The 26,561-nt window shown below is 50.2% G+C and overlaps 1 protein-coding gene across 2 annotated transcripts in view; it reads left to right on the top strand.

Moving 5' to 3' along the window:
* The window catches only part of BCAR3 (BCAR3 adaptor protein, NSP family member), a 117,000-nt gene that overhangs the window by 80,343 nt on the left and 10,096 nt on the right, over positions 1–26,561 (top strand). For both annotated transcript variants that reach the window (XM_060025829.1, XM_060025838.1), the window contains 7 exons: positions 6,495–6,623; positions 9,059–9,501; positions 12,709–12,812; positions 13,946–14,598; positions 19,683–19,798; positions 23,599–23,770; positions 26,449–26,560. In XM_060025829.1, the coding sequence (XP_059881812.1) occupies positions 6,495–6,623; positions 9,059–9,501; positions 12,709–12,812; positions 13,946–14,598; positions 19,683–19,798; positions 23,599–23,770; positions 26,449–26,560 (1,729 nt within the window). The remainder of the gene's footprint in view (positions 1–6,494; positions 6,624–9,058; positions 9,502–12,708; positions 12,813–13,945; positions 14,599–19,682; positions 19,799–23,598; positions 23,771–26,448; position 26,561) is intronic.

Genomic DNA, 26,561 nt, shown 5'->3' with positions numbered 1-26,561 from the left:
AGCGAAAACCAGACATAAGAAGCCGATCCATTTTGGGGGAGGAGGGGCTAGAAGAGACTCTGGATCTCAGGTCAGCCCCAGCTGGGGCACCCCTTGACTAAAGTCTCTGAGGATATGATGAGCTGTGGCTTTGTAGGTGGTGGGTTGCAGCACTAGACATGGGGGTAGGGAAATTATCAGGAGGATATTGTGAAAGTTCAGGGAGAACAGGACATGATGACCTCCACGGGGATTAGAATGGGCCTTGGTGAGAGGTATAATCAGGAATTTCTTGATCCGTGGAAGCCAGTTCTGAGGGTTCTAGTTTGAGTAATGAGGGCAGTGGAGGTGCCAATGACTGGGAAAGGAGAAGAGCAGGCTTTGCAGAAAAGATGAGTTCCATTTATCCATATCGGCATCTGAGCTCTGAAGTGGATTCTGGTAAATATCCCTACCACAGCAGCAACCCTAAAGGCTGGAGGTGGGGATTTGGCCATCATCAGCACATTTCAAAAGACTCTGAACTGGCCTCGTGCCGCTAACCCCAGCCCCATCCAGTCCCTTCTGCTCACCGCAGCCAGAAGCATCTTTTTTTTGTACCTGTTGCCTTCCCGGGCAGAAAGTGTCAATGGCCTTCAGCGTCTGGAGTGTGAAGGTCTAACCTCTCAGTCTACAGTGCCCCTCTGTCTGATCTGTCTGATCTCTGCCTTCCTGGGTCAGGACTTCTCTGGTCACAAGTGACAGGAGTCCAGCACAAACTAACTGAGGTATCAGGGGAGTTTTCCAGTTAACATGATCAGCTGGGGTTAGGGATGTGTGTGCCGCTCGGACCCTTCCACCTCCTCCTTCTCTTCTCTTTGCACAGTGACTTCATTCTCTCAGCCCAGTCGGGTCAACATAAGGTGAAGCAACCTCCGTTCTTCCAGTCTCATGACGTTTTCACAAGCAGGTAGGGTGTCCTTCACTCAGTTCCCTTAGAAAGATCCCAGGAAGAAATTTGGTGAGGCCAGCTTGGGTCAGGGACTTAGCCAGGCCAGCCAGCAATGTCCAGGGAGGTAGGTTTGAACCACATACTTAGAGAAAAGATGGAGCTCTCCTGGGGAGAGAAATCGGGTGCTTGGGGTGTTAGGGGGAGAGGCTCCGCCTGCTCCAGCCCTCTCCTCCTCAGACAGCACCTTTATCTGACCAGGCCCACCTGCTCTTAGCTCACATGCCCAAAGCACCCTTACTGTTCTCAAGTTTTATCCTCAAGGGCCAACCCTGATACCCCGTCTTCTCCTTCCTACCCCCCCCCCCACCATATGGGGCCTTTTTGACATGGGAAAACCAAAGGATAAAGAGGTGGCGTAACTTGCCCAGGCTAAGGAGCTGTAGGGGCAGGGATGAGATCCCAGCATTCTGTCTCCAGAGCTCAGGGATGTGTTAAACTATTCCCTGTGTGGGCTTCTAGGAGAATGTGCCCTCCTGAGGGTAGGGACCCAGCCTGTCATCACCCGCCAGCAGCCTGAGGGTTGGCAAACTGCTTGGTCACCATTGTTGTTGGCCCCAAGATGGTGCCTCTGCAGTCTTTTCCTTTCCATCCACAGCTCCCAGCCTGGGGATGTGGTCTTTCTTGGTGATTTGCACAATTTAAAATTCTGTGGGAACTGGGAAGCTTTCCTTCCACACAGGGAGAGAATAAAATATTAGTTACAATGCAGATGCCATCTTTTCCTAATCCTCTCAATGGTCTCCCACAGCGGCTCTGGGGCTTTCCCACCGATGGTGGTGAGCACACGTCCCTCATCCCCCGGACTTAGGAACACAAACCTCCGGAGGGTCTGGGTCCCATTGTTGTGCCTGATTTGAAATGCAGGATCGCACATCACACAGCCGTCGCGAGAGGAGACCCTGAGCTCCATTCCTCCCTGGGCCGGGACAGCTTTTTCTTCCTCAGAGAACTGTTGAAATGTGGGTTTCCTTGTTAATCGAGGTTCCCAGCACGTCGGTGGAGCTGGCTCTGTGCCTCCAGAATGTGTTTTCCAACCATCTCCTGGGCTCCAGCTATTCCAAGCCTGTCAAGACCAGACTTGCCTGCGGTGTGGGGCTCCAGAGATGTTCCTTCCAGATTAGAGTGATTTTCGGAGGCGGCCTCAGCAAGCTAGGACTGGTCCTGGCCGTGTAACCAGACCAGAGGGCCTGGGGCAGGTGGACAGCGGGCTTCTGCAGAGGATTGAGGTAGCCAGTGGGCACTTAAACAAGTACCAGGCTGCTTTCCTGAACTGCTTTCCTCCCAAATACTGAGCCACCCACCATGCCTGTGCATCAGACCTTAAACACCTCAGACGTAAACTGTTCGTTTTATTTCACCAGGTGAATGGCATTCTGATATAGGCCTATAAAAACAGTGAACAGTTCGCGCGGTCTGTGTACCACGGTATGTCATGAGCGCTTTATGGATATCGATCCATTTCATCCCTATTAACCTGTCGTCATATGTTATTATCCCCATTTTGCAGACCAGGAGCTCTACAGAGAGCTTGCCCAGAGCCACACAGCTGGTGAGTGGCACAGTGGCCTATGGATGGAGGGGGCAGGCTGGCCTGAGCTCTTAAACACTGTGCTGTCACATCCGTTGACGTCAGGGTTGTGAAAATGCTGGCAGTAGGAAAGTAGTAGCTAGACTCAGATTTCCATGAAAAGCAACAATGATAGTAATTTATGAACTTTCTGGCTAAACTTCAATTCGGTTGGACAGTTGTAGGCCTCATCCATCCCCTCATTTGCTGTAGTTATCCATTTACCTACCTCTCGTCTCAGACCCCAGAGCCAATGACTGGGACTGGAAGAAGTTTTAGAAGTGGAGCCATGTGAGTGGGTAACCGTGACACAGTAGTTACTAAGCCCTGCCTCCATCCCTCCCTCCCTTTCTTCTTTCCTTTCTTTCCTGCTCAAGGTATACTTATTACTTAATTTACATACATAGCACATTTTTTTACACCTCCCCCCCCCCCAAAAAAAAGGACTGCTCTCAAATCTCTGATGGGTCAGACTCAGGCAAGACTTGGAGTAGAAGATACGTGTCCAGCCTGCATCCTTCTCTTATGGTGGCTGTGGGTGGATTTGGTCCCTGGAATGAACCTGGCAAGACTTGTGGCAGAATGTTCTTGATCCAAAGCCTAGCAGCTTCCCTTCCTCCGGAGGTTGTGCCCCAGCTGCTGTGTGTGGTGGAGCTCAGGATGGCCAGGGCCCGTGCTGGTGCAATGAAACCCTATTCCATCTCTGGCCTCCCCTCGCTGCCCCCTCCTCCCCTCAAGATAAGAGACTGGAGAAACAAAGAATCAGACTTATCTTCCAGGAATGAAGTTCAAATTTAGGAGCAAATAGTTAGAGAATTTGAGCTTGAAGAAAACGTTGTGTTACTATAAGGTGGTCATTAGTAATATTTATAGCATTTGTTTGAGAGATCGATTATTTGTAATTATTTTCTTGCTTTCTCTGGCAGTTGAAGAACATAAGGTCCAAAGGTCAGTGAGTACTGCACTTCCATTCAGTGTAAACTGCTTTCTTATATGGTCACCCGTCACCAACCACGGGGTTGACAGCACATCAAAGTACCTACCTACAGCGGCAAAATCAGAGTCAGCAAGGTGGAGCTGTCATAAAATAGGCACCTGGGAAAAATAAAAGTTGCGTTAATATATGTGATTAAAACAATGAGTGAAAGTTCTAGAAGACATCCTCTCCCAAATAACCACTCTTTAATCATGAGAGTGACCATATGTGGGTGACTTCTGAATTGCCTCTTCAGTTGTTTGGGAGACATTGCCCACATCATCTGTAAACGCAGAAGCTCCCAGCGGCCCCCTTGGCCCCTTTTAATGCAGAACCAGCCCTCACTGGCTTGAAATGAAGCCCCTCCCCCTCCACCCCCTCCCTCTTCATCTCCCTCCCTTTCCCTTCTCCTCTTCCCATTTAAAATACAAGTCTGGACAACTGTGGAACTCCCTAACTTTTCACAAATTATGCAAGAGCTTGAGGGCATATTTTCTGAAGTCTGGTCTTCTGTCCCAGATTATGTGAGAGGGTCAGTCTTACGGATCTTTTCTCTCTTCTCTAGGTACTTCCCTAGAGTGCCCCAGCTCCCGAGTCTGCAGGGGGAGAGAACAGTAACTGTGGACTTTCCTCTAAGGAGTTAGGACAGAAGTAATGAGAACTGATTTTTTTTTTTTTTTTTTTTTGGTAACAAGTGCAAAACAATATTATCTCAAAACCTGAAGTAAAAGATTGTCCCATATAAAATGCTACAGAAGACCTTTGATGTTTATGAGATGCCGAGAAAGAGAGAGGGGGTGGAGGATGGGACGTGGCCTGGGTGTTGGCTATCAGCGAGCGAGGAGAGTACGGGGATAGCTTTCGGGGTCTGGGTGAACACAGTTTCAGTGGAGGGTTACACAGAGGATAGGACCTGCTGGTTGCTGCATTTTCAGAGCTCAGACCAAGAAGAAGTGGACCCAGGGCTCGGCACAAGGGATTTAGGCTAGGTGTACAGACTGTCAGGGTGGCTGAAGAGAGGCCAGGGTCACAGTATCGGTTAGGATTTAGCTCAGCTGCCAGTGACAGGAACACCCAAAATAACAGGCTTAAAAAAGCTAAAAGATCACATGGAAGACCTGGAGGCCGGCAGTCCAGGGCCGGGGTGTTGGCCTCACCCTTGTGAGGGACCTGGGCTCGTTCAGGCCTTCTGCTCGCCTATTCCTCTGGTTTGGCCTCTTCCTCATTATCCAGGATGGTTTTGCAGCTCCGGCCATCACATCTCAGCTTGGAAGTCCCACCAACATGGCAGTTTACACTTCCTTAGCCAAAACTTAGCCACGTGGCCACATCTCCCTAAAAGAGAGAAAGACTGAGGAATGTCAGTCATCCTTTAGCTGTGTGGCAACCCGCCCGGTTAAACCAGGGCTTCAAATAATTTGAGAGGAAACAGGAGAACCTCCATAACTAAGAAAAGTCATAGACATTGGGTTATTTGTTCATTCAGTGAGTACGCAGTAACCATTGTGTTCAGGCATTGCCCGAAGGCAGCAGGGGAGAAGGCAGATGGGCTTCTGGTCTCGGGAAGCTTGTTACCTAGCAGGAGGCAAGACAGACAATACACAAATAGCAGATGCGGCCTGGTTGACAATCTACATTCTGCACTCAGAATGTCTTCAGATGTACCTGTACATAATTAATGATCGAAGCCGACAGTGTCAAACATCAATGCTAATAATGCCTGCGGGCGCTGTGGGCAGCCAACATCAGTATCTCTTTGATAGGAATTCAGCTCATCTGTCAAACACTCCGGGGGGGGGGGGGGGTCCTGCACTGTGAGAAGAGTGGTGGGGAAGAGGTGGAGGGAGAAGTAGATAATTAGTAAGCCAGAACCCCACCTTGAAAACAGCCCGGGAGTCATTCTGCGGCCAGTGCCCTCGTGGGCTGAGGATCAGAATCCAGCTATAAAATCCCAGGTCTTTTACTTCTTCTTGAGTGGAGGAGGTCTGGGGGGCTCTTTCCTTGCTAAGGTGCAGGGCAGTGTGATGAGGACAGTTTTGTGATTCCTACAGGCCTTTGAGGCCCAGCTGGGGAAGTTGAGAAAACACAAGGACACAGCCTTTTCCTGCTCATATGACCTTCAGCCACAGTCCCTGAGCCCGGTTTTGCTGGGAACCAGGCAGGTGTCCAAGTTCAGTTCACATGTTGTAAGTGGGCGTGGGTTCTAAATTAAACCCGGAACAAGTGTTACCCACCCAGAACTCCTGTCCCGGCCGCTGTGCAGTGACCTAGATTCAGTGATTCTCAAACTACTTGAGGTGAAGAGCCAGTTCTTTGTTTTGATTTAAGTTTCCTTTTCCAATCTGTCGTAAAAAATGAAATAGCAGAAAAATGAAATTAAAATCACATACAAAATACAAACTCAGACTTCTGTTAGTAGATTCAAGAGACATTACTCTGTCCAATTGCTCTAAACGTTTCTAAAGGCAAACTCGGTCCTGAACTGGAGTTTGCCAGTAGCAAAGATTTCAGAGCCATCACGACCGCCCTGGGACTGCACTTTGGGCAGCACTGTCCTGCAGGCCTGGGACCATGGGCCGGCTGGGACTCTGTCCTTCCCAGCTCTGTGTTAGGACAGCTCTGAAGGAGGATGAGGAAGCTCTCTGGGTGGCCTGGCACATCTCTCCCTGGCGCCCCCTGCCCTGCTCCCCATGTTTTCAGCTGCTACCCGAGTAGACTGATAAAAGGAACGGCTTGGCTTACTCTCCTATCATAGTCCCCGAGTGCAGGTGAAAATTTTACTCCACTCTCTCTCCAGCCAGAGAAATGAAAGTTCACAGCTAACTGTAATCATTATCCAGGCTCCTCTACCTGACCAGGGCTTTGGGCATCTACTGGTTTGATCAGCAAAGCAGCCGACCGCAAGGCTGGCGTCTCCAGCCGGCTGGCCTGGGCTCGCGGCCCCAGCAGGCTGGGAGATCACTGGTGACCCTGTGTTGCAGTTCTCCAAGGAGCGGCACATCATGGACAGGACCCAGGAGAGGCTGAAGAAGGAGCTGGAAGAGGAGCTGCTGCTGAGCAGCGAGGACTTGCGCAGCCATGCCTGGTACCACGGCCGCATCCCCCGACAGGTACCCGCCCCCGCGCAGGGTCACACGCCCAAGGCTACCAGGCGCAAGCCCCGGTTCAGCCAGAGCGCACTACTACAGGGTGGCCTGTGGTGACTTAACGTAGGCGCGTCTCTAAGGAGACCTTGAGAAGAGCTAAGGTCGGGAATCCAAAGTACGTTTCCCCGTGGCCGGTGAGTGGATGAAGGGAGAGCAGCTGTTCTGTGGTTCTGTAAACAAGGCGCAGGCAGGAGGCAGCCGCGCAGGGTGATACCTAGGGGAATATCAGGCTGGGCTGTTGTTCAGATAATTGAACTCTTGGCCGACTGCCTGCAGCCTCATACCCCGTGGAGCCTGCTTCCTTCTCAAGGCAGCGGTTTAATTTCAGGTGAAGAGGGGGTATCATCAGGGCGGGCGACCCAGAGCGACAAGGCCGCCTGTGCCCTAGTGGGGCTGGCACTTATCCACTCTCCATCCCTCCCCTCCCCGGCCCCTGGCCCGGGGGGTGGGAAAGAAGAGGAATCATACCAGCGACCACAGTCTCATGGCCAGCATGTACTTTGTGTGATAGTCCTTTGGGCCATAGCCGTGAATGATGTTTTCGTATTTAATAGTATAGAAACTGAAAAATAGAATAAGTGCAGAATTGAGGTATAGAGTTTCTCTTGGGTTTTCACTGTAACCTGATCTGACCAGTCACGCAGGACAACATGACAGGAAAGGGGTGGCTGAGGGTGAGGGAAGGGCATCGTGTTGTGGATGTTTTTTTTTAACGTAGCAGCTTTCTCAGCACCATCAAAGAAATAATCCTGATCCTACCTTTGTTTTTTTTTTTCTTCTTTTAGTGTAAAATCGATTGTAGAAAATAGAGTAAAAAGAAGAAAATTAAACACTTACCTGTAATTCTCCCTTCTGGAGATAACCACTATGAACATTTCGATATAAATCCTGCCAGACTTTTCCAAATCAAGTATGAGCTCATGCTGCATATAACTTTGCAGCCCACTTTCTTCCCTTAATGCTATTTCCTGGGAATTTTCTCCTGCTCTGAAATGTTCTCCTACACCAGTCTCCATTGTCTGTGTCCACTGTATGCTTTCTGCATTCTGTATTGGGCACTCTCCCCAACATCCTTGCAGATAACTACTGTGTTCATGACTATGATTATTTCCTCAGGCTCAATTCCAAGAAATGGAATTTCTGTGTGAAAACATTTTTAAGGCTAAGATGCAATTTTAAGGTAACCATGGTAGCATACTATTCTAAGCTAGCTGATCAAATGTTGGCATGTCCTAGAAAACTTATCAAAGTTTATAAATCTGGTGTCTGTCACCACCATCATTCTCCTTATCGTGATCATAAAATTTGTTTCCCATTTGCCATGAGTGTAAATGTTCAGCTATACATCACTCCCGATTGTATAACTAAAGACTGTGACAATAATAACGATAGTTATAGCCAACACTCTAGTCCTTTAAACCTTTATAGCTATCCTGTAGGTGATATTATCCCCGTTTTACAGATGATGTAAACTGAGTGTAACTTGTCCATGTAACTTGTCACCCAGACGAGCCGGAATGCAAACCCAGGCAGGTTAGCTACAGGAACAACCATACTACAACACAGTATAAATTCTCCTTTTATTATAAACATCAGCATCATTATAGCTAGTGATTTTTTTAGCATCTGCTATGTTCCAGGCACTGTACTAGTGCTTTGCATATAGTATGTATGCAGGTATATAATCTTCCCAATAACATTGTGAGATGAGAGACCTGGCCCTCTTTGTTCCAGGCCCTCCAGAGTAATCGGTGTGCCCAGAACCACACTCAAGGGTCGATTCCACAGTGCCTGGACTCCACCTGCATGTGGATCCTCCTCCCCCATCGACCAGGCCTGGAGAGGGGTGTCTTAGGAGAGGGCTCTGAGGGTGACTTGTAGATGACAACAAACACCCTCCTCCAATTGTTGGGGGAAGGGGGAGAATCAGACCCACCAGACACAAATTTTATTTATTTTCCATCACTTCATATCCTTCAGGTCTGCATAAATATCATCTTGTGATACCCTCCTAACCACAGTATTTAAGAGGACAGCCCTCATCCTGATTTACTTCTTCCTTAACTTGACAACATCTGACATACCGTACGTGTTGCTTGTTTGTCCTCACTAAAATAGAAGCTGTCCACTAAAAACAGAAGCTCTGAGGCAGCGGGGACTCTCGTGGGCTTCATTCACTGCTGTAAACGCAATGCCTACAGTAGTACTTGGCACATAGTAGGTGATCAGCAAATAGCTCTTAAATGAATTAGTGGGTCTTCTAAGAATTTGGCATTTGATAAAGAGCCGACTGAGGAAGAAGAGACATAATAGCATTGTCCTCTGTTGGCCCAAAGAAGTGGGGAGCAGCGCAGCTAAGCTTGCCTTGCCTACTCCTCACGCACCGTTTTGTCCCAAAGGTGTCAGAAAACCTCGTGCAGCGAGACGGTGACTTCCTGGTTCGTGATTCTCTGTCCAGCCCCGGAAACTTTGTCCTGACCTGCCAGTGGAAGAACCTCCCTCAGCACTTCAAGATCCGCCGGACGGTCCTGCGGCTCAGTGAGGCCTACAGCCGAGTGCAGTACCAGTTTGAGATGGAGAGCTTCGACTCCATCCCCGGCCTGGTGCGCTGCTATGTGGGCAACCGGCGGCCCATCTCCCAGCAGAGCGGAGCCATCATCTTCCAGCCCATCAACAGGACGGTGCCCCTGCGGTGCCTGGAGGAGCAGTACGGCACCTCCCCCAGCCAGGCCCAGGAGGGCAGCCTCGTCGATGGAAGGCCGGACGTGGCCAAGAGGCTGAGCCTCACCATGGGCAGCCCCCAGGCCCGAGAGCAGAGCTTGCCCAGGGGCAACCTCCTCAGGTGGGTCAGGGCCTCCTGGGTCGGTGTTGGGAGTGTGGGGGACCCTCTGGCCGGGACCAGGCTTAGCTAGGCGGGCGTGCTCCCCCAGGAGCAGAAGAACCATGAACGACATTAAGAAGAATGTCAAGTGTCATTGGAATAACTGTCACAAGGCAGTGCGTGATTAGTTCCCAATTGAGTTGGTGCCAAAAATAAATGAGGCAGTTGCTGAGGAAGGGGACGGCTGACCGGGAGAGACCTCCCAGCGAAGGAGGTAAGGATTCCGGCTAGTCTGAAGGCTAGGGAAAATGTGGATAGATGCTGCAAAGGGAAGGGTATTCCCAGGGAGGGAGGGGGCTCAGCATGAGCAGAAGAGTAGAGTTAGAAAAGGGGCGAGTGTTGCTTGGAGTGAGGAAACTGGTGGAGCTGGAACACAGGGTGCAGCTGTGCAGGGGGCTGGCAGGGGGAGGTTTAGGGAGGTGACTGACCCCCACCAGATCGGGGAGACCTTAATGCCAGGCTAGGGGATTGAAGGAGCCTCAGAGACTCAATGTGGGGGACGGGATGTCCTAAGAATTGGACGGGACAGCGCTGTGCGAGAGGAGTGAGGAAGGGGAGGGCAGGGATAGCAGCTAGTGAGCCGCGGAGGGTCAGGCTGTGCGGGTGGGGTAGGGCGAGGGTCAGGAGACTCAGAACCAGCCTTCCCCAGGCTCTTCTGCATGAGGGGAAGGTGGAGAAGGGCAAGTCAGATACCGCGGGAGGGATCGGAGAGCGTGGACTTCGGAGGAAAAACCAATTGTTCCATCTGAGATGCGACTGTGGGCTTGCTGAGGGCCAGTGTCCAGCAACAGTTCTGGGGTTCAGGAGGGAAGTTAGGCCTGAAGGCTTAGATGAAGCCTTGGTCCAAAGGGAGAGGGTGGTTGACTAGGTCGGAACAGACAAGATTCCTAAGACAGGAGGCGTCAAGAGCCCGGGGGCTGCAGTCTGACCCTCGGGGGATCTCGGGGAGAAGAGTTCAGAGAAGCGGAGGCCGCGCTGAGGCGCCCCGCTGTCGACTATGAGTGGTGCGCCCTGTGTTAATACAGGACCTGTCTCTCATGGAGAGAGGAGGCCTTGTGCCTATTATCTAGCTGTCAGGACAGGAAAGCAGGCAAGAGGCAGGCATGGTAGGGTCCCGGCCGCTCAGTTACACGGGTCCCCTTCTCCGGCTCCCTGGCGTCCAAGCTTGCACAACACATTTTCATCCACTCACTGGTTTTCTTTCTGGGCCAGGAGGAAATGTCATAAACTGTAATCTCTAGACTGCAAAAATTCAGAAGCAAAATACAGGACTCTGAGTAATACGAATGACGGCTGTGTGCTCCTAGGAAGCTCTGGTAGATGTTAGTCAGCGTCTGGCGGTGGACCCTGCCGCCTGCCCTCCAACGCTGGTCCACCCCTGACCTGGTCAACCCTGGACAAGCTACTTACCTGCCTTGGGCCTCCGTGTTTTGGAAAGGTGGGGCTTTTGAGGGTTAAATGGTTTAAGATCTGCAAAGTGCTTCGAACAGTGCCGGCCCATAGAAAGTGCTAGGTGAGTGTTCATAATCCTAGTGCTTATTGTTTTCTGGAGAGCAGTAGAATGCAGGACTCAGGGCAGTTGCAGGGAAGGAGGCAGGAGCTGACATTTAGAAATTCTCCTTTTCATGGTAATAAGATCGGAAGTGAGATCCCTTAAAATATTAAAAGGGGGCCTCTCCTGTTTCTTTGGTGGTGGGCGGGGGTTGGCTGCTGAACTGGTGAGCAGGCAGTCAGTGTCGTGAACAGAGCCAGGATGACCCACAGAACCCCTGCCAGGAACGGTGCTGGGGAGGAAGGCCGCCTGGTCAGCCCTCAGCAGCCTGGATTTAAAATACAGATTTTTGTGTTTGTTTTTTAAAGATAAGAAATAAAAGAAAGGCTGAGAAAGTCACTGAGTCGACGTTACAAACTTAACAGAGCCACTCTTCGGATTGCGCTTTGAGAGCAGAGCTCCCTAAGACTTGTCACCCATTGGCACAGGTTGCAGGCTCAGAGACGCCTAATGGTAGGGGTGGCGTGGGCTCAGCACGGAAGATGCCCCGAAGCCCTGCCCCTCCGCGTCAGCGGCTCCACACCTTCCCTGACGTCGGGCCTGCTGGTTGGCTACCCGCCGCCGGCATAGGCGTGCGCTCTGCCAGGTTGCATTCCGGGCCGGTGATGGGGCCCTGGTGTCCGACCGCTGGCGGTGATCACTGCTTAAATATCGCCTCGCTGAAGCTACTGCCTTTTGGAATTTGCCCTCTGCCCTGCTTTATCTCTGAGGGGTTGCTGGAATTTCTCTGTTGCTGGAAGTTTGGGGTGGTTTGTTTTGTTTTATTTCTTTGGTGCTTGCAAAGGTAGGAAAGAACTTGGCGATGTCTGTAACATAAGCTTGTCGGGGGCGTTGGAGAGGGGGAGGCCGATTAAAGTTCATTACGACTTGGCTGGTGCAGTGCTTTCTGTCTTAGCAAAAGAGAAATTCTGTTCTTTGGTGCTAATTAGAGAAATTCCCAGTCTGGATCGGCAAGGGACAGAAGAATGCTAGCTGATCTTGTTGTTTCGTTCCACCTTTTCCCTGTGTGGCTGTGCTCCGTGCCTCGCAGCCGCTGCTTGGTGACCCCGCCAAGTCCCTTTTCCCAAGTCGTCCCGAGGAGGCTGGCTGTGGGATCCTCCTAGATGCATAGGACAGACTCCTCGGGCAACCCTGCAGGTTATCTGGGGGACGCTGAGATTTGCACTGAAATGGAAACTGCCCCACAGCTTCCTTCCTAACCGTGGCACTGTGAGGCCCGGTGGAGAATGCATGTTAGTTACACAAGTCTTTCCTTCTGGGTCTGTAAGTAATTTTAGGCACCGTTAAAAGTACACATTCCAGTTCATCAGATTTTCCTGAGAGTATCTTGAAACCTTTACCCTGATCTGCTCAACAGGATGGAAAGGCTCAGAGGAGGCAGCCTAGGACCTAACTGGATTGGTCCTGGGGACGCAGGGTCGGAGCCCACGGCAGAGTCACATACTAATCGCCTCCATCAGTAATTTCCACCCTCCACCAGACATTCCTTTACTCTTAGGCTGTGCGGGAGCACTCTCATTCTGAGCAATCTTTTCTTTTTTTAAACTTTCCATGACGTTGCCTAAAGGTTTTACGATTTAATGACATGTTCCTGCCCCACTTGTCTTTTGCTTCAGAAATAGAGAGAAGAGTGGTAGCCAGCCAGCCTGCCTGGATCACATGCAGGACAGAAGAGCCTTGTCCCTCAAAGCCCACCAGTCGGAAAGTTACCTGCCAATTGGTAGGTCTTTGGGAAATTGGGAGGGAGAGGGTGACAGTGTTTCCCTGACTTCCTTCAGGCTGCTTCCCCTGCCCCATCTGGTCACCTAATTTGGGAATGACAGAAGACTCCATGTCTGCAGGCTGTAGGATGAGGGGTTTGTAGAACTATATCCAGATGCAAATCACTGAGCTGGACGCTTTATGGGCGCTAGCTTTTAAGCCTCATAACAAGCCTTCAAGGTGGGCATGGTTATCGTCTTTGTGGCTGAGAAAACTGAGGCGCAGATATTAAGTGATCTGCCTAGATTCTTCTGTCTAGTAAGTGGTGAAGCCAGCATTTGAACCCAGGTTTCCTGATTCTAAGCCCAATTGCTAACTGGTGGTCTTCATAACGAATGCACCTCCCCCTTAGTCTCCTCCCTGGGCAGATGGTGAGTGGGTCAGTCCTGGGGCTTCTGGTAGAGACCCCTCTTCCTCTCCATTCTCCTGCCACAACCAGAAGAGTGAGATGGTATGGAATGAGGGGAAATCAAGTAAGCAATTGTCTTAATAGGTGACGGGATTGTTTTTCATTATTTTTGTAACTGACCTGCCTTGGGGAACCACAAGTTGATTTTCCTGCTGCCCCTTTGTAAACCGCTTGGATGTGGGTTATCTCACTGTCTTTTTCTCCCTTCCCCGTGTGTCTCTGTCTCTTTCTTAAAGCTGGCTGGGACCCACCCTGGCTTTGAGAGTGAATCAGGGCCCGTCCCCCCTTTATGCTATGTGGCTAGAGACTTGTGTTTTTTAGGGCAAGGTTAGATTACTCACTGCCCTCCAAGCTCAGTGTAGTTCCCTGTTCTGCCTGTACTAACCTTCTGTGACCATAAAATGACATTGCTGCCCAGCTGTCGGTGGTCGCTGGGATTTAGAATTCCCCCAGAAGTGGGGTGGGGCCATCTTAGCCCTTGACATGCTCTAGACTGCTCATGCTCTAGACTGCTCTAGACTGCTCTAGATCGGGCCTGCGGTGGTCATACTGACTTATCTTTTGTGGGTGAAAATCAAAATCCTAGGGCCTGAATTGAGGGCCAGGGGCTGTCACTCTAGTTTTGTCCGTTTCATGTTCTTCGCACAGCTGAGCTTTTTCTGACCCTCTCTTATCCTCCACAGGTGGTAAGCTGCCCCCTCAGTCCCCAGGTGTGGGCACAAGACCCTGCCCAAACTCACCGGTTTTTAGGACAGGCAGCGAGCCCACCCTGAGCCCAGCAGTGGTTCGGAGGGTCTCCTCGGACGCTAGGGCAGGGGGGGCGCTGAGGGGCTCAGACAGCCAGCTATGCCCCAAACCGCCCCCCAAGCCCTGCAAAGCGCCCATGCTCAAGGCTCCCCGGTCTCCGTCCACCTGGCTCAACTCAGAGGCCAACTACTGCGAACTGAACCCAGCCTTGGCCGCAGGCTGCGATGGGGCAGCACGGCCGCCCTTCTGTGCCCAGGACAGCTACGTGGACCTGCTGACCGCCAAGCAGAACGGCGGGCCGGCTGCCCGGAACTCTGACACCAGCTACTTGATCCTTGATGACGATGATGGGGCAAAGCCTTGGGAGCCGCTGCCGACCCAGAGGGACGAGGGGCAGGAGGACGAGGGTACATTCGTGACACCCCTCCTGGAGACTGCCTCCTCCTTCAAGCCCAACGACCTTGAGTCGAAGCTCCTTCCTCCTGAGAACAAGCCCCTGGAAACCGCGATGCTGAAGCGTGCGAAAGAACTGTTCACCAACAACGACCCCAAGGTCATCGCCCAGCACATGCTGAGCATGGACTGCAAGGTAGGTGCCCGGCGGGTGGGTTTGGTCAGACTTCCGAATGTTTGGAAGGGGGATCTATCTGGGCCTCATTTTGCCTTAACCTTGTGACTGCTTTGCTCACAGGAAAACTCAGATGATAACCTGGGTGTGGGGATTTATTTAAGGGGTGGGGACTACAGGCCGGGACAACCCTTGCCCAGGCAGGAAGCTTGTACAATTCACCTGAGACAGAGGGACACAGGCTGCTACCCAGGGCCGTGCCTTCCCTCTCCCACCCCTGCTGTGTCCTTCTCCCAGCTGGCGTAGATTTTCAAGTTCTCCCACAGCCTCAACTCCATCAGAACTGGTGAAGTCAAGTCCAAAGAAGAGTAGATTGTAGATGAAAATGTAGTTTCTGGAGTAGCAGAGCCTTGGTTGTTTTTATTTTCATTGTACATGCTACATATGTACATTATATATTTGTTTTATTGTTACAAAAATGGTCTTTAGGATAAACTTTTTTTTTTTTTTTTGCGGTACACGGGCCTCCCACTGTTGTGGCCTCTCCCGTTGCGGAGCACAGGCTCTGGACGCGCAGGCTCAGCGGCCATGGCTCACGGGCCCAGCCGCTCCGCAGCATGTGGGATCTTCCCGGGCCGGGGCACGAACCCGTGTCCCCTGCATCGGCAGGTGAACTCTCAACCACTGCGCCACCAGGGAAGCCCCAGGATAAACATTTTTAAAGTTACTTGCTCAATTTAGAAAAATTATAAAATACAATTATAAGATACAATTTTAGAAAAATTATACAATACAGATTAAGAGAAAAGAAAAAATAAAAGTCACACAAAATCCAGCTTCTTGGTGATCACTACTGTTAATATTTATTCTGCAAATAGGTACATGTAAATAATAATTGCATGCATATCTATTTGTTTACCACAGAAATGGCACAGGTCTATACATACCATTCCAAACCCTTTTTGTCTTCCATCGAACAACATGTCATGACTATGTTTCCATGTGACTACATAAATCTGTGTTTACATCATCATCATTTTTGATAGGAAACATTTCTTTTAGATATGGGTGGCTTTTGTTCATAGCTGGCCCCAAGACAACCTCATCCTTCAGAGAGAAATTTCTAGAAAGTAGGTGTTTAAGGCTGAGGTGTGCTTAGCCCATGCCTCAGTATAAGGAGACAGATCCCTTCATTTGAGCAACAGATAAGGACTTAGAGAGATTTAAAGTCCTTTTTCATTTGTAGCTCAGTGGAGTCAATTAGCTTCAAAGATCAGGGCTTATTGAGGAATTGGGTTTTCCTAAATAAATTTCCTGGGTCATGAATCATGGCAGGAAATCTAATCTCCGAGTACTCCCCCAGTGAGTTCCTCAGTTGATTGAAGCTCACGGGGGCGCAGAGGGCCTCCCAATGTTCCTTAATGAGGAACGTTAAGCAGGTGCTGGCTGCTCTGGGGTGAACAGTCTGGGGGGCTGCCAGGAAAGGGGCTGTGTTGGAAGAACAAGGGCTGTTCCCGTGGTTGGCTGGGTGTCCTTGGGCAGTGCCCCAAGTGGTCAGATAATTTGCCTTGTTAAGACCTTACCTCACTTTAATGTGAGCTAAACCTGTTTGGGCAGGAAGAGGATTTAGGTCTCCTGTTCCAGTAAGTAGCTCTCATCCTGGGCCCTGGATCTGAGAGCAGAACCACACCAGTAGCCCAGGAGCCTGGCGTGAACCTGTCTGGGTTCTCCATGGAGGAAGCTCCTTGTGGGACCATGGGTCCGGGTTTACAGAACAGCCTAATTTCCAGGAGGAAATGAATCCTTCCCTGTTGTGGCCTCAGGCGGGGCTTGGTGGTAGTCTAGGAGGAGGTGAGATGCCTGACCACCCTTTGCAGGAGAGTCTGGAACCTTCCCACTGCCTTGGAAGTCTGTTCTCAACTGAAGGAATGTGCAGCCTGCCCTCCTTCTTGTTCTGTTTCTCTGTTTGCATTTTGTCCTCCTGGTGAGGGTCCCACTCCCGTCTGCCTTCAGGCACCCCTGGAAGAGGGGCTGGACAGATCCCCCAAGCAGCGAGGCAGAGACCTGAGCAGGAGCCCCCTGACTGACCCCCGTTCCCAGCCTCCAAGGGCAGGCTGTTAAGTCCTCCTTCCTCCCTCCAGAGTCCCCTGCCATTTCCTTATTCTCTTCCTGAACCACTGACTTCAGGGCTTTGCCAACAAATCACGCACAACTAGTGTCTGTAAGAGGGAAACAAAACAAAGGCTGTTGTTACTGACTCTAAATGCAACCAGATGGGGCCACCAGAAGCCGAGAGCAGGTGCTGGGCAGCATTTGGGGCCCAAGTGCTGGTTCCCACCTGTGCACAGAGCCTGGGGTGTCAGGACAGGTGGATGGCCCTGAGCGCCTGGAGGCTGCCTGCCCAGCAGTGTGAGCCCCTCCCCGGGCTGAGCCCCTCCCACCCTGCAAAGGGGCGCTGCCTTGGCCTCACTCACCTGCTGGGCTCTGCAGAAGCTAGAAGGGAGGCCCAGCGGCCAAGGGCCTGGCCTCTGGGGATGAACTGCCTGAGTCTAATGCCACCTCCCCCTGCCTCTCGGTGTCTCTAAAAGGAGAACAATGCCATAGCCCAGCTGGTTGTGAATACCAAAGCCCTCATACCATGCCTGCCCCAGAGTGAAGCTAAGTAAGTGTTCACTAGTGTTCTGTACTGAGCCTTGGTTGAGCACCAACCGTGGGCCAAGCCAGGCCAGGTCATGGTGGGAGAGGCAGGAGCGACAGTGACAGAAATTCAGACCACAGCCCAGGTGGGAAATGCTCTGCAGGGAAAAGCACAGGACCTGCAGGGCCTCTGAGGTAGGGTCTTAAACATAGGGGAGGGAGGGAATCAGGGTGGAGATGTCTGAGATGAGTTTTGAAGGCTGAATAGGAGTTGGCCTGATGAAGAACACAAAAGGCATCTTCCAGGTGGCAGGCAACACACACGTGCGGAGACTCAGAGGTCAAAAGCCGTGGGGGGAGGGGTTGGTTTATGGAGGATTCACCCTGTGTGGGTGGTGAAGGGCACATGGGGTCAGCTGGGGGAGGGCCTGGGGTCTTTCCTTCTTGTTTTTAAGTCTACTTTTGGGCTCGTGCCAGGTTGCTGCCTTCAAAGAACTTTGCAGTTCAGTGAGGGAGACAGGCCCGTAAGAGCACAGTGCAAATCAGAGTCCTCTGCAGAGGACAACAGACACGGATAGTGGAGCCAGGCAATCTCATTTCTATGGAGAAGGTCCCTGGCAGCTGGGAGGAGAGCAGGGCCAGGCCCCTCTCAGGGCTCCCCTGGGTCACTGCAGCAACTCCCGAGGCAATGGGATAAGGATCCAGCAGAGTTCTGAGATCCTGCAAAGCTAGGATGGCTGAGATCAGAAGAGCAGAGGGTGGCTAGAATAACTCATCGTGGGGCATTGATGTCGCCCTGCACTGCCGGGTCCAGCTCATAGTAAATCCTCTACAAGTGTTCATCCCTCCTCTGCATCTCTGAGCTGCACGGCCCCAGGCTTTTCCAGGAGACCTAATCCAGGCTCTGCACTGTGACCTCACGACACCCTTGTTCCGTAGCTCAGCCTTGGGGCAAGCAGGTGTCAGCATTTCCTGGTAATACGTCAGGAAAGTGACCAGGGGATTGCACGTTTACACTGAAGGAAAACAGACTGGAAAGGAAAACAGCTTCCAGAATAAAACTGAGTCAATGACAAGCCTTTGACTCTTGTTACACAGAGTGTGCATGAATTGGATGTGTTGGGTTTGGAGCCTCTGACAGGACAGGTGTCTAAACAAGCAAGCAAAATGTGTGTGATTGCAGGTGGCCGGGGTGTGCATTAGGGCTGTCTTGCCATGGTCAAGGTGTAAATCTCTTTCCAGAGATCTGGCCAGAATTCTTCCCCCTTCCACGTGGCCAACGATTCACAACTTGACTTTTTTAAATAGCTGGGGTTTTAGGGCCATTTGATCCTTGGCAAAGTCTTTGAGAAAGGTGAACTTAGCCGTTGTGTTAGAGAAGGGGAAACTGAGGCCCAGAGAGCAGAGTATGAATCCTGCATCCTAGTCTGGAGTCTGTGCTGGACAGTTCATCCCCGGGGCTGACAGTGGTGCCTCTGCTCAGCCACCGAAGTTAAGGGTCAAGGTTAATAATATCAGCTGAACTTCCAGATGTTTTTCGTGGCCTGTTATGAAGATACCTGGACTGTTCATATACCCGGGATAATTATAGTTGAGGACAACACTGGCTCAAGGAGAGGGATTGTCCCGCGCCTGCCGCGTGTCCAGGGTTGGTTTGACCCACTGTATCTGCTAGTTGCACTGTTAGTACATCAGTGCTCTGTGAGTGTCACCAGCCCCGTTTTAGAGACGGCCTAACTCAGTTGTAGTATTTGGAGGTAGCATGTAATAACCCTAAGTGGTCAACTAATACCTGATTCCAATAAGCTGTGATCACACACTAGAATTGAGATGGGGAGAGCTGGCTGGGACAAACAAACCAGATTTCCTTTAAGGAAGACCTCTCGGGGTGGTGGAGGGGAGAAGTGGGTGTGTTTGAGGCCTCGGGTTTCAAATCGCTATACACGTTTCTAATGGTTTCCAGACGTACACTGCGTTTCCTGAGCCCAGGAGAGGTGTAATTAAGGGTAATAGGAGCCAGCCTTGCCGTTAAGTGAGAACATGAACGGCAGAGCCTGCAGCAGAGCAGCATTTGGACGCAGCTCTGCTTTTCCACTGCAGGGGATCCGTTTGCTGTGTGCACACACAGCCCTGCTGTTGGCAGCAAAACATCACAGCAGGATCCAGCCTGTGTTAGACAAAAGCTTGAAGAACTGTACCATTCTCTGACCGGGCAGAAACACCAAATCTGCAGATTTTGCAGACCAATCTAGGTGCTTTCCTCCCAGGTTTTACATTCCAGTATGTGTATTAAAATCCTCCAAATATATTAAAACTGTATCCTAAGATGCCACTGCTTAAAAAGAAATGCAACAAGTCAAGTGCATCCACACTGTTCCAGTTGAGTGTATTTCTTTCCATGTGATAAATTCGTGTTGGCAGCAAGCCCACGTCCTGGTCCAGTTCATTTCAACCTGTGTTCTTGACAGGTCGCGAGGATACTTGAAGTCTCTGAAGAGATGAGGAAGAACATGGGCATGAGCTCAGGGCTGGAGCTCATCACCTTGCCTTATGGCCACCAGCTGCGCCTGGACATCATCGAAAGGTGAGCAGTGCCGCTCTGCATTTACAGCACTTTCAACTCCACAGGCTGCACAGCCACAGGTTTCAGAGCTGGGAGAGGCCAGGCACCCACCACCCCAGTTCTGCCTCGCTTGAGGGCGGGTGGCCCAGAAGCCGTAGCCAGAGAATTCCTGGAGAAGCTCAAAGAGACAGCAAAGAGGAAGTCAGGGAACAGAGAGCACGTTCCCGTCCCTGCTCCAGGAGCAGGTGGAGCAGCGGACAGACGACCCGCCTGGGAGAACAGCTCACCACGGCCCCTGCCAGCCTGGGGTGGGAGCAGTACTGCAGGCAGACGGAGCACGGACGCCATACCACCTCCAGCCCGGCTCACTGAGCTGCGGCCCCCTTGTCTCCGGAGTTCAAGACTGCTTTAGGAATTAAGTGGGAGTTTGTGGGGGAGTTGGGAAGAACAGAGTCTGAACAATGTTTTCTCTGAAGGGAGGGCAGATGGGGGATCAGAGGTCAGGGGATGACGGAACTCAGGCCCCGGCCTCTGAAGCATCACTGCCCTCTTCTCACAAAAAGCCAGGGCCCTGGCTGTCCATTAAAACCCACTCACTTGAACATCGGATATTGAGAAATTAGAAAGATAGAAGTAGTGAGGCACGTTTTTAAGAAAAGAAGCACTAGACTAGATTCTCATATTACCATAGAAGGTGGCCTTTTCGACACAAAAGAAAAGATAGTTTTTTGTGTGTGAGACTATCTTGTTATCTTAAGTTTTCTGTTTCTCCAACCAGGTTCCCAATTGCCACAACACACATGTGGTCTTTAATGGACAGCCAGGGCCCTGGCTTTTTGTGAGAAGAGGGCAGGGGTGATTCAGGGGCCGGGGGCCTGAGTGCCGTCATCCCCTGCCCATTGCTTTCCGTGATGTTCTGGGTCACAGCGCTGTCCAGTACAGCAGCACTCTGTGATGGCAGAAATCTCATTACAGCAGCCACTAGCCACATGTTGCTACCGGGCACCTGAAATGTGGCAACTGAAGGCTGCAGTGTTTTATTTTACTGTGTACTATTTTAAGTGTAAGTAGCCACATGTGGCTAGTGGACAGTGCAGTCCTAGGCTGTCAGCCCCTAGAAAGTGAACATTGTATTTTAAATAGCCTGGGAGGGTCGATAACAGCTGCTTTCAAGGTTACCTGACTATGAAGCAGATAAAATGGCTCCAATACTGCTATTGCCTTGGCTTCACAGCCACAGATGCATCCCGTAGGAAACATCGAGAGTACCAAATGGAAGACTTCTGGGAGGCAGGAGGACAGGAAATGGCCCCTGATGCCTTTGATCAGAGGCCAGGGTGGGTGCTTGTTGGCCTGTTGTTCAGTGTCTTCGGGCAATTGTAGGTCCGACTTCCGAATTTCCCTACTTTCCCTGCTCAGACTGTTCTAGATGCTAGCCCCGCTCTCCAGGCGTCCTCCTCCCTCCCCCTGCCGCAGGGGCCTGGCTTCTCATTTCCACTAACTTTCCCTCCTTCCTGGTCTGGGTCCGGTGGTCATCATTTACACAGAGACAGCTGTGCTGCCATGCGTCCCAGTTTCTCATGTGATACATTTCAGCCTGAAAACTGCCCAGTCGCAGGCCTTATTTTATCAGTGTCATTAGGTGTGTTGGGCATGGATTCTAGGCCCAGGCTGAGGTCAGCAGGCTTGAGGCTTCTCTCTGGGCTATTTTCTGACTTCCACTCTTGTCTACATCCGTTTCCTCTTTCTCCTGATTGCCGCCTGCCTGGGGTCTGGCTCCTTGGCTTGTTTCCTGTTCAGGGCTGACCTGTGGGATCTACCTGCTAGGGCTTGGAGGGCTGTTTTCTCCATTACAGTGTGTTTACTAAATAAAGGCCAAGGTTGTAGCAGTCCTGCAGGATCAAATGACATTATTGTGTTTGAGAATTGAATACAAACTACCCTTCATTTTAAACTTACCACTTCACCCATTCCAAGCCTAGCAGGCAGAGATATCCTTCGTATAACGTTTAGTGCCTCCCCCTGCCGACCCCGGGAGCTTCTGCTGTAGGGCCGCCTTGCTGAGCTGGTTTCCTCGTGGTGGTGTATGCAGGAGGCTTGAGGCAAATGTTGGTTAAACGAATGGATATAATTACGCAAATAGCTGTTGATATAATGCCAGGTCTTAAAGAAGTAGAGAGCCTGTCTTTTATTAAGGGCCATTAAAACATAGGAAAAAACACTGAATTAAAGAATCAGTTGAAGGCAACATGGGAAGTTAGTTTACTACTAAACATCTAACATGTTTGGCTCAACCTTAACAGTTTGCAAATGGGTCACAAAACTCTTTAATAAGTACAACAGATAATAAAAATATACTTTAAGCCTATTTTAGGATCCATTAATTAGGAAAGATAGGAAATCAGCAAAAAAGATACAGAAAAAGGAAAGAGAGGCCAACAGGCAAAAGGGACCAAGATACAGAGGGAGAGATGCACATATAGATACAATTTTAGTAACTACTATTTGCTGGGTGCTGTGGTGCCAGGCGCTTTAATTATCTTTACACACACACAGTCTTTCTCCCAACAACCCTTGTTCCCATTTTAGAGATGAGGAAATGGGGGAGTAGAGCAGTCAGGTAACAGCCTAAGGTCACACTCAGAGCAAGCACACTGCATACCCACATGTGCAAACACTCACAGACAGCAGAGCCCGTTACTGATTTAACAATCATTAGAGAAACTAGTAATGCTAAGCACTAGATGAATCACACCTCTCTCTGCTCTAGAAGAGTGAGAGAGACACCAGCACATGTGGGCATAGAGAGAAGCATGGTCTTGGAGTAACATCCTTAGCTGTGAACTTTCAGGACAAGGTGGCCCAGTTTCAAAGGCAAAGTCTTATTGTTTCGACTATCGCTTTGAATCAGGGCTTCACCTCCAGCACTGTACCAGCGCCTGGAGAAATTTACCTGAGGCTACTCTGGCCCAAGGCAGGAACTCCTGGTCCACAGGAGGAAGGAGAGGCGGGTTTACAGGCTGTGCTGCTGCCACCAGGAAGGAGACCTCTCTGCGACCCCATTCATATTGGTCCCATTGTCTGTAGACAAAAGACCATTCTGCTTCCTGTTTTGGGTCTGCGAGGTTGACCTGTGTAGTTCAGGATGAGAAAAGGGAGGACTGTTGGCAGATACAAGATTTCAATTTTATTAGGTCTGACCTTTCAGGGATGTCCTGCTGGTCCACTGTTGAGTCTTTGTCCACATCTCCATTCCCTTTCTGGCCCCTTGACCGGAGCCACAGACACTCTGTTCTTAGCTCCTCATTTCTTTCTTTGTTCTGACATCCATGTCGTCTTCCTGAATCAAGCATGTTCTCTCATTTTTCTGTCCCTTGCATCCCCCAGTCCAGGGGGCTCAGTGGAGGTGGCCCAGGGCTTCCCTGAGGAAGGGATTCCCCAGTGTGTTGGGGGACCTGGCGTCTCCGCAGACCTGTCATGGTGGAAGGTACAAGGAGCCACTTGCACTTTTGAGCAGCTTCACCCCAGGAGGGCCCTCTTCACATCCCCTGCTCCAGGGCTGAACAGCCCTGTGCTGGGGCATCTGTCCTTTTTGACTCTCCATAGGACACCCACTGAGGCCTCCCCGGGGCCCTGCTGCAGTCATCCTGATGGGGGCGATCTCTCTGTTGAAATCAGCAACCAAACCGGCTGAGCTGCCAGTACATCTCAGGGCGATAGCAGCAAACGGTGGAAAGCCAGTCCTTGCCCTGGCCCATTTGGTTTCATTTCCTCTTAGTCCTGTTGGCCCTGGGCCTGACTGCTGTTTTCCTCCCTCTCAGACACAACACGATGGCCATCGGCATTGCGGTGGACATTCTGGGCTGCACGGGCACTTTGGAGGACAGAGCAGCCACCCTCAATAGGATCATCCAGGTGGCAGTGGAGCTGAAAGACTCCATGGGGGACCTCTATTCTTTCTCGGCCATCATGAAGGCCTTGGAAATGCCGCAGGTAAATTCTCGCTTGCTTTGTGCGGCCCTGTGGGCCTGCGTGTACTTAATGTTCTGCAAAGTGGTCTGCAAGCCCATGCTTAGCAAATCACAGATGATTTTAATTAACCTCAAAAGGTAAATCGTATCTTAGTGAAAGCTGCTTTAATTAGGGGGCAAACAAGAGCAGTGTCCCAAGTATTTTGGCTCTGTTTTTAAAAACAGCAGATAATTGCTGACAACCTACACTTTCTCTTTGACATACGATAAGAAGAGTCATCCTCAGGAACTATAGATATTCCTGAAGGACCAGTTAGGATGATCACGTCTGGCTTGGGTGTGTTGTATAAGAAAGAGACTGCTTCTGTCTGGGTCACCGGACGTGCGGGCAGTTCGGGGTAATGACTGACAAACTGGGACGTTTGGGGAACTGATCTCTAAGAATCCCTAGAGTGATTTATCTCAAAGTATGTTCCTCAGATCACCTAAAACAGACTCTGCTGTTAAAAAATTCAGATTCCTGGCCCACCTGCTATATAACCCCCTAAGCAGAGTTTCTGAAATCAGGCACTTTGAATTTATCTGCTTTGACAGACTGTTCTTAGGAGGAGGGTCAAAACTGAAAACCTGTCTTTGAAGTCAAATGGACCTCACAGAGGAAAGTGGTCCTGTTGTCTTGACAGCTAGGAGTCAGCTTTCAGACTTCCGTCGTGTTAAGCCCTAGGTACTCGGCGACTTCGAGTATGAGACCACAGTCCCACAAGCCCAGTGTGCAACCCCTAACACCAAAACCGCAGCTCATTTAGCTTGGCTGTTTCACAGCCACAGATTGTCTCTGAAATCCTGCCGGGTGCTCACTGAACATCCACCATTGCCACTGGGGCACTGTTGCTAAATCAGGGCATGTTAGGAACATAATTTCCTTGCACGAAAGCGAGGTCACCTTTCAAACAAGAAGCTGAAAAACCTCATGCTTTCACCAGGAAATTTTGAGAGGGGTCAATTCCAATTATCATATACCAAGAGCTTTCAAAATTCTTTAGATGCACTGGAACTGTATAGGGGTGATATTTGAAATAAGCAAGTTCAGCCATATTTTCATGATATACTGACTTCTGCTATACTAACAGGAGTTATAATTTTTCATTTGGGTGTTTTTAATTTACATCATATTTATTTCCTCTTATCCAAAACTGCCTATAATTTTGAGGGCTAACAGGCTAGCTGTATGCATAGGCCCCCCAGCCCAGAGCTTTCTCCGAGAGTAGTGAAGGGGGTATTTTGTGGCATTAACATGGTTGCTGTCCATGACATCAAACTCAGCAATTAGGGACTTACCCCAAAGCACCTAAACATGCCTTTATAGATGGCTGCCTCCCCCCACACAGCAGCATCAGACTCCTCCCTTCTGGAGTACTTCAGCAATGAGGGGGCAGAGTCGTCTAGGGTGTTCAGGGCCCTGCTTGGGGAGGGGAGTGGCAGGCCTAGGAAAAACCCGAGAGGAGTCATGTCATTTCTGTGCGCCATCATCTAAACCTGCTCCTTCTCTTCTCAGCTTCTGGGGTCAAGAGGGAGCATCCAGGAGATGGGCCTAGCCCAGAGACAAGGGCTCCTTTCAGAAAGGCGGACGCTTCAGGGAGGGGGAAGAGAAGAGAGGGCGGGGTGGTAGGAGGCCAGAGGAAAAACAGCCACATCCTTTCCTTCCCAACAAATCTGCTGATGGTGATCCTTTCTCACCTTCCTCTTGGAATACACAGGGAGCTCTTAGAGCCCAAGGAAATGAATTTCAGCTCCGCCATTTAGTGGCTATGAAACCTTGAGCAAGTTACCTAATCTCTTCTGTTTTCTGACCTGTAAAATGAAGCCAAAATACCTGCCTCATAGGGCATGGTGAGGATTAAATGAAATTCCTCAAATACCTGACAGAGTTGGCTCTCATTCCATAAATATTAGTTCCCTTCCCTCCTTCCTTGTTTCATGTAGAAAAGGTCAGACACGGGCTTGCTGGTTTTAAGGTGTGAGTGGGGGACCATTTATCTAGGGCAGTCAGAGTCAGTGGCATATGTTGGTTTTGACTAAATTGTTCCCAAAGAAATGAAAAGGAATGAGTAGTGGCATCATATGGTCTAGGCAATTTTCCACGTCTCAGACTTTATTACTTACAAGTAACATTAAAATGCTGTATGTCATATTCTACATCCTTACATCAGTATAACCTCTATGGAGGACAGTTGGCAACTCCTATCAAAATTCAAAATACATGTATTTTTTGACGCAGTAGTTCCACTTCTGGAAATTTATCCTCCAGATATTTGGTAATAGAAAAATATGTTTAAAGCGCTTATCTACAGGAAACTAGTTAAACTATGGTTTATGCATAAATGGAACACTAGGCAAAAGTTTAACAGAACAAGACTGTTCTATGCTGTTTTATATGTACTTACACGGAATAATTTCCAAACAATGAACAGAAAAATACGTGTAGTATGATACGCATTTATTGTAAAAGGTGTGTGTGTCTCATGGGTTATTAGAACAATGTGGAGCAGGGTCGGGGTGGGGATTAGCTTTTCTCTCTACACTCCTTTCAACTGCTTTGAGTTTTTACCATGTACCTCTATCACCCATTCCAAAATCTAAGCAAAAAGGTAGTTTTAAAAAGAGCCTTTTCCAAAACGATAACACCTTTCTTTCTTCCAGATCACAAGGTTAGAAAAAACGTGGACTGCCCTGCGGCACCAGTACACACAAACCGCCATCCTCTATGAGAAACAGCTGAAGCCTTTTAGCAAAATCCTGCACGAAGGCAGAGG

This window comes from Delphinus delphis, chromosome 1 (assembly GCF_949987515.2).
Source record: "Delphinus delphis chromosome 1, mDelDel1.2, whole genome shotgun sequence".
Classification (NCBI taxonomy): Eukaryota; Metazoa; Chordata; class Mammalia; order Artiodactyla; family Delphinidae; genus Delphinus; species Delphinus delphis.
This window is presented reverse-complemented; position numbering and strand designations above follow the sequence as displayed.